The sequence below is a fragment of the Toxorhynchites rutilus genome, chromosome 3 (assembly GCF_029784135.1).
Source record: "Toxorhynchites rutilus septentrionalis strain SRP chromosome 3, ASM2978413v1, whole genome shotgun sequence".
Taxonomy (NCBI): Eukaryota; Metazoa; Arthropoda; class Insecta; order Diptera; family Culicidae; genus Toxorhynchites; species Toxorhynchites rutilus.
Window position 1 is genome coordinate 76,241,982 of NC_073746.1, and position 16,158 is coordinate 76,258,139.

A 16,158-nucleotide genomic window follows, 5' to 3' on the forward strand; every position below is an offset into this window, starting at 1 on the left:
GTTTTTTTTTACGCGGATTTCGGAATTTACGCGGTTTTTTTTTACGCGGATTTCGGAATTTACGCGGTTTTTTTTTACGCGGATTTCGGAATTTACGCGGTTTTTTTTTACGCGGATTTCGGAATTTACGCGGTTTTTTTTTACGCGGATTTCGGAATTTACGCGGTTTTTCCAAAAGAATCGATTTATACGCGGTATGTTGTATTTTCTTCTCAATTTGTTCATTTGTAAGACTTAAGTACGTTTGCTTCAATATTTGGAGCCAAATTCATTTTTTCTATGTTTGTCTCCTGGGAATTGAGTTAAATAACTGTGGTTTGCTCGAGGTTAACACGGTATATCTGAGGGATAAGATTTAGTATTCTCGTGATAACGTTGTCGCAATCTTGGCGAAATTGGTACCTGATTCTGGGTTCGATTTCAGCTAGCGTTGAAACGATTTTGGTAACCGAATGGAAAAAGAATAAACAACAATAGTGTAAGTAATGTGAGCTTGATCCCCTTTTTTTGTTTCGGATGTATTTCAGCGAAATTTTATATGTTTCAACACAAATTTAATATGAAATATCTTTTGTAAATTTTACTCAAAAGACTCCAAGCGATATGAATTCAAAAAAAATTTCAAGAGATGTCAAACACCAATCTAAAAAATGTGAAAGATATGTCCCCGTTTTTTATTTTTATTTATGACACTCAGCCTTTGGCTAGTTCGTCATTTGGACCAACGTCCTTACTGTTTTTTTAATTAAATCGTTTATTTTTACAGGCTCAGTTGCATAAGTTTAAAGGAGCCAAATTCATCACTATATTTTAACTAGAATATATTAACATGTTTCCTTAATTCTATGGTTAATAAAATAGGAAACCGATTACTCGCGGTCGACTCGAGTTTAGAAGGGTGACACATTTTCATTAGGAAAAGGATGGGATGTAAGGACATTTTAACAATGTTCACATTCATACATTCATACATTCTCATTCACACTCACACTTCACACTCAATTCTTGAAAACTATCCTTACATCTAAAATGTATTGCGTCCTTACTTGATTTCCGTAGAAAGCAATGATCGAAAATTCTCCTCTGGTGACATATTTGTTGGAGGGGAAAATGTTATGATTGTTAAATAGGAATTTATTTGTTCATTTAGGAAAAACCAGTTCTACATTTTCTTTTTTTGCGCTATTTGCTTTCCCAGATTAAACGTGGGCGTTAAGTGTTAAATTTACTCACAGTACCGGACAGAAGTATGTAACATCGTATATTTTTTGACTGTCACTTTACAATATGTCAAAAGATTTGTCGGATATTTTGATCAATGGTTGAATAAGTATTCGAAATTCATTTGTGTAATTTTGAAAATAATCTATTGAACGAATGAGAGATACCACTTTTAAGCAATGTAATTCCTTTTGAAAAGCCTAATTTGAAAATTGAGTTACTTGAAGCACCCTTAACCATATGTGGTGAAGTTTTTTGCCGTAGTAATCGAGATGGTTTGTTTCAAATGTTTGTATAGAAATAAATACAGTTTCGAGGGTTCAAGTTTTTTTTTACTATTCTGGAGAAAAGGATGCTATCTATTTGCGTCCGATCTTAGCGATTGTTCTTCATCTACCAGTAAAAATATGTATATTCGTGATTCACAAAGGCTATTTACTTTTTCCAAAGAAAGACTGCCCCAATCGGACATAAGACAACCTAATATTTCTCCACGGTGAAAAAGTTCAAACGCTTTTTGCTTTTTTCTGAACTGAATTTGTTCATGCATATTATAGCATTTCATAGAAGCAGATATCATTTACTACGACTCAAAAGATAGACACATTTGGTTGATGGAGCTCAAAGTACTGTTTTGTCTCAAATTCCGAACACTTAATTTTCAAATGTAAATTTACTAAACTTTAATGTTATAAATAATAGAATAATGAAAGCCTTGACATTGTTTGAGGTATTGGCTACATTCAAATAACATTTACAGGTATCGATACAGCTTATAATTCATAAGACTAAGCATTTGCAAAAAATGTGTCGAAACCAATAACACATTGTTTGCGTTAGCAAATTCCGCAGTTTTTCAGTTTTTGTAGTTGTATAACTATTTTGTATGCTGTTTTCATGTTAAGTGCTATAAAAGGTATGGATCTACTAGAAATCTTTTATGCAGACATCTTCTTTAAAATTAGTATTAAAGTAGTGATCGGAATTTGAATCAAGTTTCGACGCATGATTCATATTCCGAACTGTAGTTTGGATACTCTATTTTCAGGCAAATACAGCAATAGTCCACAAATTAGGATGCAAGTACAGTCCAATTGTGGAGCAACTGATGTAAAGATGTTTGTAAGCTCCGTTCTTGTAGCACATAGTTCGCAGGCGCAATCCAACGAAAGCAAAATGAATTTTCTTGGTCAGGTTTTCAACTAAAACCACAATAATGAAACCGGATTTCTGAAGTAATATATTCACTCTATTATATACAGAGTCGATTATATACTGACACGATTATCTATGGTTCGATTATATACAATTTTGGACTATAATACACTCAGTTTGAAAAAAAGTCTTATATCTCAAATAGCCTTTTTTCAAGAAAGAAAAAAAGTAATATTTCAAAGTTAAGGTGAAAGTTTATTGGATATTATAAGTACAATGGAGTAAAAACCGTGGTAATTAGGAAATTCTAATTGAAGACTCACCAGGAATTGTTTAAAATGATATTGCTGCGGAATAAGAAAATATAGGAGCTAGATGTCGAAGAACAAATTATAGAGCGTTCAGAAAGCTTCAATTAAATTTCAAGAAACAATCAAGTTTATTATGCATTTTTTTTTTTTGATAAAATTAATAACAAATTAAAAACTTTAGAGTTTTTGTCGCTCTAATTGTTGATAAAATTTACCAATTTAGATGTTTCATATAAAATACAAAATATAGAAACATAGAGTAACATTTTTTCTCATTTTTCGAACAGTACAACCAATTTTGCCAAGTTTTCGTAACTATTGATTGTACTTGTTTTTTATAGTTTATATGGTTGCGTGACCAAGGGCACTATATTTTAAATATTTTTTTCTTGAAAGCTTCTTCTTTCTAGAAAAAAGTTATTTATAGAAAAAGAGAAAAATCTGATTTTTCGGACCATCGGCAAACTCATAACTCGAAAACGATAAAAATCACATTTCTGATTTTCGATTATCTTGTGTGGAAAAACCAGAACTTTCAAGAAACATAAAAAAATATAGCGTCCTTGGATCATGTAAACTATAAGCAAACAAATACAATCAATAATTACGAAAACAAAATCCAACTGTTTTGCTAGTATAACATTTTTTCAAGAAAGACTAGCTAATTGGCTTTAATTTGATATATCGATCATGTGAAGCGGTCCAGTAGTTCGAAAGTAATTTTTTCAAATTGCATTTTTGCAATTTGAAAAAATTACAATACAAACAAATGTTTTCGGAATTTAGACAAATTTAATTAAACATATTTTTAGTTTTTTACCATGATATTTTTACCAATGTATTCATAAATCAATTTTATTGTAGTCAAGTGGAAAAAAGAATTTCTTTTATTGATCTAATCACTATCATTAGCAACACGTGGATGTTTGCGGTTAGATGATGTGGCGATATCTTCCTCATCCGAAGAAATCGGACGAGATCGTCTGCGTTCCAATGGTAAGCTGAAATCCTCGTCATCTGTAAAGATATTATTAAAATACTTTTCACTTTAAACATCAATGTCACTACCTTCATCGATAACTGTTGGCTGTGTTTTTTCGTTCAATCTATTGTAGCGAAGCATACACAGTTTCAAATCATTCCGAAATGAAACGGCTCTCTCAACACAAGGATCCTTTTCCATAAAATGTTTTACGAGGGTATCCGCTAATTTATTCCCGTCTTCGATATCACATGGCTTGATATCCCGGTCTTCATCGTCCTCTAAAGGCTCCGATGTGACTAAACTCTGCATCAGTTCATCATCTTCAATTTCGGTGTCTTCAAGAAGCTCTTCAACGTCTCTACTATCCATATCTTTGAATCCTTTCCCTCCAATTGCATGTGCCAGAATGAGAATTTCTGATTCTTCCACATTTGAAGGGTCTGTTGAACCAGCTTTCACGCATTCTGGCCATAGTGGCTTCCAGCACGAATTCAATGTTTTAGATTTCATAGAAGACAGAGCCTTTCCTATGAACGTCAGAGCGTCTCTTATCTTAAATTCTTTCCACGCTTGAATTACCGTCATCGTTTCATCGCTTTCAAGCTTTTCGAGGATGTACCGAAGACATTGTTTAATGTACAACTTCTTGAAAGCAGCAATTATTCCTTGATCTTGAGGCTGTAACAAAGAAGTTGTATTCGGTGGAAGAAACACAACTTGAACGTTTGGGTGCTTGATAACTAGGTGTCCTGGAGCGTTATCCAAAATCAAAAGCACGTGGAACTCCAAACCTTTTCCTTCCAAGTATGTTTTCACTTCCGGAATAAACATATCGTAAAACCATTCCTCAAAAACGGCTTTTGTGACCCACGCTTTAGTGTTAGCTTTCCAGTGCACTGGCAGTTTGTTGAAATCAGCCCCCTTCAACGAGCGGGGCGTCATAGCACGATTGATCAATAGCGGTTTCAACATAAGGTCGCCTGAAGCATTACTGCAAAATAACAGGGTAACCCTGTCTTTGGCCGCTTTGAAACCACTGGCATATTGCTCCTGCTGCGTAATGTAGGTACGAGACGGCATTCTTTTCCAAAAAAGACCCGTTTCATCTCCATTGAACACTTGGTCACCATGATACGCACCTTCTTTTATGATCTTAGCGAGCTTTGGAGGAAAACTATTTGCAGCCGAAACATCGGCCGATGCGGATTCACCCTTGATTTTAACGTTGCGAATGGAATTACTACGTATAAAGTTATAAAACCATCCCTTACTCGCGGTAAAGTCTTTCTTTTTACTTGAAGACGGCTCATTCTTCTCTAACCAAAGGTAAAGGCTCAAAGCTTTCTCCCTTATTAATTCCTGATCCAAGGGTATTTTCTTCTGCGCGTGATCTTCGATCCACATATGAAGTGCCTTTTCCATCTTGACCATCAATGGATCTCGTGTATATGATGAGGATTTTGTTGCATAGATAGTGCCCTGAGCTGCTGTCTGTCTGATGCTATCTTGATTCTTTTTAATTGTACGCACAGTCGATTCGTTGATTTTCAAATTCCTGCCGACGTTTGCAACAGATTTCCCATCTTGAAGGGCATCCAAAATATTGAGCTTCATTTCCAAAGAAAGAGACACTCTTGATCTGTTTTTTTTGAAGGCGGTTTTTTGCGAAGCCATTTTAGAGTATGCCTTTAATCAAAAATTTTGAATACTGCTGACGTCTTCAGCTAACTGTCGAAAAGCGGAACTGCACACGATTACCCCCAAGGTTGGGTAACTCGCTGGGAACTGGCCGAACTCGACCGAACACAAACTGGCTAGACTCTACAACCACCACGGTTCAGGAACTGCACTTTCACTTTAACTTTCACTGCAAGGTTAAATCACGAATAACTTCTTAATGCGATTTCGTCCTTTTATATGTGTTCAGTTCCACACCGAACGAACTGAAGCGACAGCATCTAGCAGCACACATAATTTGCACACGACCCCACAAACCACGAGTACCCCTCCCACAGCGCAACTATGAGCTAGCCATCACCAACACACGCTGTGCCCGACTGCATAAAAATAAAATTGGTTCACTCCGACTGAACGGATCAGTGAAAAATGCAGTGTGAATGATCGCAAAATATACTATTTCAGAGTGCGATTTAGGCTGTAACGATGACAATGAGTTCAAATTTGACGATATATTGACGAATACTGTTCGGAATTGTTCAGTCATAGTGAACCAACTCTCAAAAAATACATCATTTAGTTCAGTCAGAGCGGACTTTGTACGTATAGGCAGCCAAATAACAGCCTTTTTTGGCATGATACTTGATGTTTTTTTACAACTATCATACATCACAGTATTGGCAGAGAGTAGCTCAAACTTCTGAGAACAATATTGAACGAAAAAATTAAATGCTTTGTAAATTGCAGAGCATTAAACTTTATGTTCGTTTTCTCGAAATCATAAAAATGTCACATGGCCCGGTCTGACTTAACACCGACCATATAACAGATAGGTATGCTTTTAGAACAATTCAATGTAGCCAATACATATATAAGATACTGTAGAAACAGTTTGTATACTCTTACATTTGAAATTTGTTGTTAAAATAGTAATTTGAGGCAGGGTTAAAATATGCTTCTACGTATTTTGGTCATGCCACCTAACCAAACAGCTCTTTACTTACCACTCGGTTGTTGCACGTTGGACGGAACAACAACTTGTAGCGATTTACAGATAATTCAAAGATAAAACAGGCATAAAATGCGTAAAAACCTACTTGTAACTACTTTCTAGTTGAATCTCTGACTGTTTTTTATTTATACAATAAGTATCTTCGGGAGCTGGGACCGACACTTATATTGTTCAAACGCTCTTGATGCGCGCTGAATGGGAAGCAGAGCACGAAAAAATCGGGGCTTAACGTGTTAAATCCATCGAAAAATGGATGAGCAATAAGCGGTAGAATCTGGACATTTTCAATCTGTACCCCCAACATGTTCCAGAAAGACAAAATCCTATGTTTAAAGGTGCTCCCCGCAGAAACAAGAGGAGCGCTATCGCGCTTCTCCGCACTCAAACGGTTAAACAGGTATTTACATGCAATCGGCCAAGGAGCTACCTTCGTGAAGCCTTGTGTCACGCAATATATGCACACAATATGCAATTTGTTTGAATATGGGTTGCATTTTATATCAATAATTCACTGACTATTAGTTTTTTACGTGTATTTTAAAATTTAGGGTGGTTTATTTTTACGCGGATTTTGGAATTTACGCGGTTTTTTTTTACGCGGATTTTGGAATTTACGCGGTTTTTTTTTACGCGGATTTTGGAATTTACGCGGTTTTTTTTTACGCGGATTTTGGAATTTACGCGGTTTTTTTTTACGCGGATTTTGGAATTTACGCGGTTTTTTTTTACGCGGATTTTGGAATTTACGCGGTTTTTTTTTACGCGGTTTTCGTTTACGCGGCACGTATCCCCCGCGTAAAAAGCGACTCCAGTGTACTGTGTATTCTCAGCAAAAGAATATTATCCAAAAAAGTTCAAAGAGAGGTCTATAAACCCGGTGAATATGGCTTTTATTTTACTTTCTCAACAAAACTTAAAATGCTCCATTCAAACCTGACATGGTTGGAGCGTTGTCGAAAGATTGTGAAAGGTACGTTATGAAATCCTTTCCGTTACTCTTCAGTTGATGATCTCCATTTCACTGCATAGAAGGTACCACTGTTGGCAAATCCATGTTTGAAGAATGTCTGCCATGTGGATCTTCGTAGCCATAACGACTTATTTATCTAAGAAATGTGTGTTCAATCTCAGGACTGTCACATGTATATTCAGAACCCCACAGTACTGTATCTTAGTTTTGAAAAACAACTCAGTCAACACTATCTTATCTAGGGTGCTGATTTGATGTTTTTTTTAACGTTGAACACAAGGATAAATGGTTCCAACATTCTGGTGGTTAACGCGAGAGTACAAGCTGTATCACAAGTTTCAGTCACATTATATTGATGTGTAATGGATGACGGTCAAAATTGACTATACCAGTATTGGTCAAAACATTCGCAATCCACTATACACGTTGTGTATTAGTTACATGGATAAGTCAATCAATATAAAATTAAACGTAAATATCTATAAACAGTGTCAATCAGGTTAATTTGAATATAGAATTCAATATTTATATACAACAATTGAAAAAGATCATTGTGGATAAATCAAATGTAACAACATCCTAATTAGCTGAAGGATTTCATCCTTGGCAGAAATAATGCTTTTTATGGGGGTTTTAAGAGTGTTAAAATGTGAGCAGACTTCTCATTCTCTCAGACTGAATGTCAGCTTGGAATTGTACCCAGAAAAAAATCCCAATGATACCAAGCAGGAATTGAACCAAGGCCGGCTGAGTAGTAGGGCTGTTCCACACAACCACTGGTGTTGTTATACCAATGCACAAGAATTTTTCACCACATTATAAAATGAAATTAGCTTTTATAAGTATACACGGAAAGTGTTTTCTGAGAGTAAAACAGAAAGCGTAGACAACTGTTTTCACACGTGGAACCTTGGAAGCGTACTTTGGTGCAAAATGTCTCTTATTATACTCTTATATTTTTATGGCATATATTAGGCTGTCAAAAAAGTCCTGCGGTATTTTTTTTGAATTTTCATTTGTTCATAAAATTAGTTACAATCATCTGTTTTAAGTCAATTATGCGCCGTTTTGTTCAATGACTTGTTCCCAACGAGATGCCAACTTCATAATACCCCTGTTATAGAAGCTCGCTTCCTTATTGGCAAAAAACTCGGATAGCCAATTTTCACAGGCCTCTTTTGTGGCTAACTTCTGACTACCAAGCTCGTTCGCCATGGACAAAAACAGGTGGTAGTCACTTGGTGCAAGGTCCGGACTATACGGCGGATGCAAAAGAACCTCCCATCCGAGCTCCCGGAGCTTCTGGCGCGTCACCAAAGAAGTGTGTGGCCTGGCGTTGTCCTGATGGAAGACAATGCGACCTCTGTTTATCAAAGATGGCCTCTTCTTCATGAGTGCTACCTTCAAGCGGTCCAGTTGTTGGCAGTACCGGTCCGAATTGGGCGTTTGGCCATAGGGAAGCAGCTCATAATAGATTATTCCTTGACAATCCCACCAAACACACAGCAGAATCTTCCTGGCCGTTAATGAGGGCTTGGCCACCGTCTGAGCCGCTTCAGCGGGCTTCGACCAGGACCGTTTGCGCTTCACGTTGTCGTAAGTGACCCACTTTTCATCGCCAGTCACAATCCGCTTCAGAAACGGGTCGATTTTGTTGCGACTCAGCAGCGATTCACATGCGTCGATACGGTCAAAGATGTTTTTTTGCGTCAATGTGTGTGGCACCCATACATCGAGCTTCTTTGTGAATCCAAGCTTCTTCAAATGGTTAATAACGGTTTGATGACTTATCCCCAGCTCTTGGCCGATGCTACGGCTGCTACTATGCTGGTCTTTCTCGCCTAATTCAGCGATTTTGTCGCAATTTTCGACGACAGGCCTTCCGGAGCGTGGCGCATCTTCGACGACCTCTACACCAGAACGAAAACGTTGAAACCATCGTTGTGCGGTGTAAATGGAAACTGTATCGGGTCCATAAACTGCACAAATTTTATTGGCAGCTTGAGATGCATTTTTGCCTTTGTCATAGTAGTACTGTAAAATATGTCGGATTTTCTCTTTATTTTGCTCCATATTTGCGACACTATAACTCACGAACGACTTAACCAAACAAAACACTGTAAAGACTATATTATAGCGCGCAAAAATACATTTCCAACAAGCTATAGTATGACTCGATACAATGAATACAACTACGCGCTTACAACGACACCTCGCGGAAATACCGCAGGACTTTTTTGACAGCCTAATATTTTATACCGTTTTGAATTCTGAACACTACATTTTAAAAACTAAATGTACTGAGCTTCAATGTTATAAATAATCGAATAATTGAAACTGCGACATTCTTCAGGGTTCACCCTTCCGTATATGATTATTTACAGGTATTGATACTGATTGATATTGTTGCATTAGCAGATTCAGTAGAAAACAAACATCGTTTATTTTTATTTTTTTAGTTGTTCTCACTATTTGATTTGCTGTTTTCGTTTAAACTGATAGAAAAGTTAAGTATCCACTATAAATGGATGTACAAATGTTCTTTGATAATTCCTTCATCAAAGAACATTTGTACATCCATTTATCATCAAAATTAGTATTAAAGTAGTGTTCGTAATATGAATCAAGTTTCGACGCATTATTCAAATTCCGAACAGCAGTTATGGCATTTTCATTGAAATGATAAGCCCGTGCGCGAGTTTTCTGCCTAAACTGAGGATACAGTCATCACTCACCAGATAGGAACCATGCGCTTTTTCCCTTTCACCGGCGAATACATAAAAAAAGCCATTGTGCGCTAGTTGGGAGAGATCTTTTTGCGAGTGAATCACACTCTCTTACACTCTCTTTACTCTTGGGAGTTCGAGTGTGCGGAAACCTATGTCCAGCACTGAAGCGCGCTGATCCGCACTCTGTCACACTAAGGAGTACACTGAAGAGTAATCTGTAGAATGCACTGAAGGGTGCAATCTCATTCGACATACAATCCACACACATGTTTCGCCTCGGTTCACTTTTTTCAACGAACCACAGTGCTAAGTTAATTGAAAGCCACTTTTGTTCTGAATTTATTCGCTGCACTGTAGAAAGTTTGTGCGCTCTCTTTTCACACTCTAGCATGACCGAGTGCTGAGTGAATAAAAAAGCTGATCTTCCTTCATCTTGCGCTAGTACATGTCAAGAACTTTGATGATTATAGACCAAAGAGGAGCGCTTTCGTTGAGGATGACGGAGTAGGTGGGTGAATTTAAGTTTCTCTTCACTACACAGAGTATATGGATATTACTGCCAAACAGTAGATGTTAGAACACACTATTTTCAGGCAAATACAGTAATAGCTCCTTAATTGAACAACCAGTTCTGACCAATAAGAAAAATGAACTTCTGCATGATCTAATGTGTGACTTAATGGACAACTGTATACATCGAAAAGACGATTTCCGATGCATCACGACACGTGTTTCGATGCGATTCAGCGGCTGTTTTCTCTGAATAAAATAAGAGAACACTTTTTCACAAATGACGACTATTTGGTACAAAATTAGATATTTTCACACAATCAAAAGAATATGGTTCCAATATAAAAACGCTATTGTGACAATACGGTTTACATACCTAAACCTGGATCATAACAGATAGCTTCAGATAGCTTTTCATCAACACGAATGCACAGTCAGAAGTGCAATGAAGTACTTCAGAATCTTTTACTCCTGTTTTTGCATCGAAAACACCGTGCTAATTGGGTGATTTGGCATCAATTCATAATATCCGGAAAGTCATGGCATGGTTTCATGAATAGGGGCTTTAGATTCTGGACTGGTCAGCTTGTTTACCAAATTAAAACGCTGTCAAAAACTTATGAGGAGTGATCGTACGGATAGTAGATGTAGCTTACAAACAATATGAGTGATTTGAAGAGCTTAAACGAGCAGTATCCTCTGCGTAGAACGAGATACACACTACAACATGGCGCAGCTTAGTCGAAACTACCCCGAATGGTTTATTTGAACTGATTGAGAACTAAAGATTACCTACGAATTAGAAACTTGTTGTAATTCATGTGAAATAGACGTTAATTTTTTAAAGGAGTGAGAGTTCTTCCACCTGGTTCTATAGTTATGAAACACTGGAATTTTAGTTTTTTGAATGTTTCGCGCCTGAACTCAACAATGAAGTTCAAATGGGCAGTCTTATAAATGAAGATAGTTGTTGTATTCTACACTATATACTTCAATTCAACCGGCTTCTTACATATCTCTGGAAACTCAAAAAAATAGACTGGTTCTATAGTTGTGAAACGCAGTGTATAATCTATGGACTAGCAACATGAACTTAGTTGCGCACCGAACAATCCCCCAATTCTGCGCCGCGAGTGACGTGCGATGACTCGAGTCACAGTATTCCCAGAGGGTAATCAACTTTTGTGAGCAATTACATGGTAATTTTTTTGCGTCAAATGATAGCTTAATTTATCAGCTATCACTTACCACCTATTTAATTAAATTTTGTGTAACTTTATTGGGCGATAAATTCGGTTTAGATCAAGTATGTGTGTATTTGTTAGGTTATGTTAGTGCATAACCTAACAAATAATTAATCCCAATAAAATATAACAATATGTGAACTTTTCTACAACTTGGTCGTTAGTGGGTTAATGGATCATTGCTTCTAATGTCTTACATTAAAAGACATGTAGGAGTTTCATCTGTTCATATCTACCAACTGCCACTACGAATTGTTTGGTTTCGAAGACTATCTCTACCTGTGACTTGAAGAGCGTCATCTTCATTGCATCCGGAACCGTCAACCAGGAAAATTATATTAACGAGTGTATGGAAAACCGTTTGCTGCCTTTTCAGAAGCAACTCGATTGTTCCTGTTTGGGGCGGATTTGGCGTCCTGTCATTAAGGAAAGTTCATGGAGTGGAATGCCGAAAATAACGTGTAGATGGTGCCCAAGCACAAGAGCAAAGTCCGCTGTCGGTCCGATGAGACTGACGCGAAAAAGATGTAAAAATCAGTGTAAATCCTCAGGGGCCGAGGCGGGGCTTAACATGTTAATCAGTTTCAATTTGTCGGATTCATTGATAATTTATTGAATTCACTGGATATGCATGAGAGAAAAATGAGAATAGAAAAATTCTTTATAACATTGATGTGTTCAACCGGTTCCGAATAGTAATATTGTTATAATGGGATTTCACCACAACAGAATTAGGGGATCACTTCAATGCTGTTCACTGTAAAACACACTTTTGAACACAGCCTATACATTTCGCAGCACGTGCTACTCAAACTTCCATAAATTTGGCAACTCTAGCCATCATCACCACTACCACCATCGCGCCGAACCAAAGAACGGTGTCGAAAGTGCGAATCGCGCACGGTTGGCGCCATCACACCGCTAGATATGTACGAAGCGGTTTCACGCATATCACGTTTGGCCACGCAACAAGTGACGTTAAGCGCGTAAACAGTTCACGACGCACGTGGGAGATGCTTTATCCGTTAACCAAATTCAACTCTCAAGTGTTCAATCAATAGGGATACACGGCGAAATCAGCAGAAATTACCGAAATTGTCAGCCGACTTTCGTTCCGCGCAGATGATCGATAGTGAACGCTCGGGGGACATCAACAATGAAACACTTTCGACTCAAGCGGATCGAACCGTCCGTCGCCACAAATGAATGTCAACTGAAATCGAGAGAGCACGAATGCGAATTTATTGTTGCAGTTCTGTTCGTATTCAAACTTTTACCACTTTTGTCATGTGTAATTGTTTCCATGTATGTATTCTGCATTGGGATGGCCACGTTAGGTACGAGAACGGCGATGAATAATACTAAAACTACAAATTGAGTAACACAAACCTGGAGAACGTTTGACATTGATGTTTAGAAGATTGACTATTTTCAATAGATTGTCGGCCTGCAGAACAAAATAAAACATTTTAGTCCTATTTTAGACGTAGGATTACATCTTGCCGGAACATATTGGGATACAAATTGAAAAACGAAAAGCGATCGCATCGTGGAAAATCTTTCATTTTTTCCTACATGTCCAGTGCTTAGATTTTCATTTGACCCAAAATATCTTCCGGTTAGACGTAGTTCTATGGAAAAATGTCCAGTTGAAATTATTCATTTAGGTCAAATATGCGCCGTTTTGTTCGCAAACTTGTTGCCATTTAGAAGGCAACTTCATTATCCCCCTCATAAAACCCCCCTCCATTTTTGCAAAAAACTCAGGCAGCCAGTTTTCGCAAGCCTCTTTTGAGGCCAACTTAGTATCATAAAGAGCGTTTTGCATGGACCGGAAGAGATGATAATCACTTGGAGCCAGGTCCGGACTATACGGTGAGTGCAATAGGACATCCCATCCGAGCTCCCGTAGCTTCTGGCGGGTCATCAAAAATGTGTGAGGCCGAGCGTTGTCCTGGTGGAAAACAACACCATTCCTATTGATCATTTCTGGCCGCTTCTGGTCAATCGCCTGCTTCAAACGACTACTCACAGTAGAGAACCGAGTTGAGGGTCTGGCCATAGTTGGGCAGCTCATAGTGGATGTTTCCCTTCCAATCCCACCAAACACACAGCAAAACCTTCCTGGCCGTCAATCCGGGCTTGGCGATAGTTTGCGCCGGCTCACCGCGCTTCGACCATGACTATTTTCGCTTTAGGTTGTCGATTTGTCGATTTGAAAAGATTTTTTTGAGTCAACTTGTGTGGCACCCATACATCTAGCTTTTTTTAGAATCCAATCTTCCAAACGATTTTATGGTCTATACCCAGGTCCTGGCCAATCGAGCGAGTGTTCATATGCCGGTCTACTTGGATGATTTCAACGATTTTATCGGTTTCCACGACGATTAGCCTACCAGTACGGGTGTATCTTCAACAGCCACTACACCAGAACAAAATCGATCAAACCAGCGCTGTGCTGTGCGAATCGTTACAGTATCGGGTCCATAAACTACACGAATTTTTTCGGCCGCCTTCGTTGCAGTTTTACCTCGCAAGTAGTAAAAACGTAAAATATGCCGAATTTCTTGCTTGGTGTACTCCATCTTTGACGCGCTATAACTTGAGACTAAAAAGGACAATCACAACACTGTCAAAACGACACTTGTAGCACAGATTGTATAGTATGACCCGCTGCGATAAGTACAACACAAGATATGTTTAAGTGTTGCCATATATTGACAATATACGACATTTCTTTTTCCTCAACCCAATATATTTTATGAAACTACAGAATTCAAAACTAAGGAATCTGAGGAAATCGGCATTGCATATATATGCAATGTACAAACTTTAATATTAGTTGTTTCGTGAAATTTCATATGAATGGCCGATCATGCATTGCAACACGTTTAGCAGAAGTATAAGTGTAAAATTGTATATGGTAGCGGTTGTGTTAAAAATGACTTCTCGCGTAACTTTTGAAAAGGTCCAATGTAACATTTTCGCCAACTCGAGAAAAACGTAGTTGAAGACCCGAACATTATTTCGCGAATTGTCTTAAAAGCTATCAATCTTTATCACTGTTTTCACCACTAGCTGTCAAGAATAACTTCGTAAAACCAATCGTAACTATTGTTCCGTGATTTGAGATTAAGGTTGAAGCCTCGGAGCGAAAAATGGTACATTGGACGTTTTGACTGCCCGCGTTTGCACATTGGACATATTACGTTGCACTATAAAAATTTGAAACTAACTAATAAACAACAATCCAAATACCAGCATTTCGTTCTAAAGACTGATTATTATTGTTATCACTCGTTGAATTGCACTGAAATCGATAACAACACCTGTAAGAAACAAATTCCAAAACGACCGAAGTACGACTGCGAGTTGTTTTGACTGTTTTGTTACTTCGGACGTTTCGGCCGTCGGAGGAAACTGGCGTCCGAAGTAACAGCCGTGTGCTTGAAATTCGAATCTGTACATAGGATATTTTTTGTATCGGCGACAAAAAGATGAAGAAGATAGATACGTGAACGATTGTTTTTGTAATATATTCAATGATTGAAAACTAATAGCGTGCATCCATTAACTCGATTTGTTTACATTTGTTACATAGGACCTTTCCAAAAGTTACGCGAGACTTAAAACATCGATTTTTTTCAATTTTTTTAAATAAAAATCAATGTGTGTTTCCGCTCGACAACGAGTCATCCGGTATAAGCTATCTGTTTAGTTGTGTTTATTTTCACTCAAGGAAAATTGGAAAAGTGAAGGAATATTCGAAAAAGTGATTTCTCATATGCTCTACATATTGCATTAGGCGTCATGCACAAATTATGTAACGCTAAAAATTCGATTTTTTCATTCTAAACAAATTAATCGGGGGTAATGAGTCCACAAGATTTGGAGTGTTCAACGAATTTTATAGCACCTCCCACAGTCTTCAGAATCCTTGCTCAGCGTATATTGCTGAATTGGCAGCAATACACTGGGCGCTGGACAGCGTCGTCTCACGACCTGTTGAACACTATTGCATTGTAACGGATAGTCTTAGCTCTGTCGAAGCTATCCGTTCAGTGAGGCCGGAAAAGCACTTGCCGTACTTCCTTGAGAAAATACGAGAAATTTTGAGTGCTTTATCCAGACGCTGTTATGTATATTACCTTTGTCTGGGTCCCTTCACATTGCTCAATTCCGGGATCAGAGGGCTGACTCATTAGCAAAGGTAGGTGCAATTGAAGGTGATATTTATCAGCGTCAAATCGCCTTCAACGAATTTTATTCTATAGTTCATAAAAATACCATCGCTAACTGGCAACGTAAGTGGAACGAAGATGAATTGGGCAGGTGGCTTCACTC

The 16,158-nt window shown here is 37.9% G+C and overlaps 2 protein-coding genes across 3 annotated transcripts in view; both read right to left on the reverse strand.

Moving 5' to 3' along the window:
• LOC129774943 (sodium- and chloride-dependent GABA transporter ine) overlaps positions 1-13,027 on the reverse strand; it is a 108,879-nt gene extending 95,852 nt beyond the window's left edge. Inside the window, exon 1 of one of the 2 annotated variants that reach the window (XM_055779045.1) lies at positions 12,905-13,027. The gene's annotated coding sequence lies outside the window, so the exon portion shown is untranslated. The remainder of the gene's footprint in view (positions 1-12,904) is intronic. The other variant, XM_055779046.1, reaches the window with a different exon arrangement.
• LOC129774944 (tigger transposable element-derived protein 1-like) lies at positions 2,607-7,140 on the reverse strand. The gene is made up of 2 exons (XM_055779049.1): positions 3,756-7,140; positions 2,607-3,704 (listed from the first exon to the last, which is right to left on the reverse strand). The coding sequence occupies exons 1-2, from the start codon at positions 5,344-5,346 to the stop codon at positions 3,583-3,585; spliced, it is 1,713 nt and encodes a 570-aa protein (XP_055635024.1). The 5' UTR covers positions 5,347-7,140; the 3' UTR covers positions 2,607-3,582.
• Positions 13,028-16,158: the final 3,131 nt, after the last annotated feature.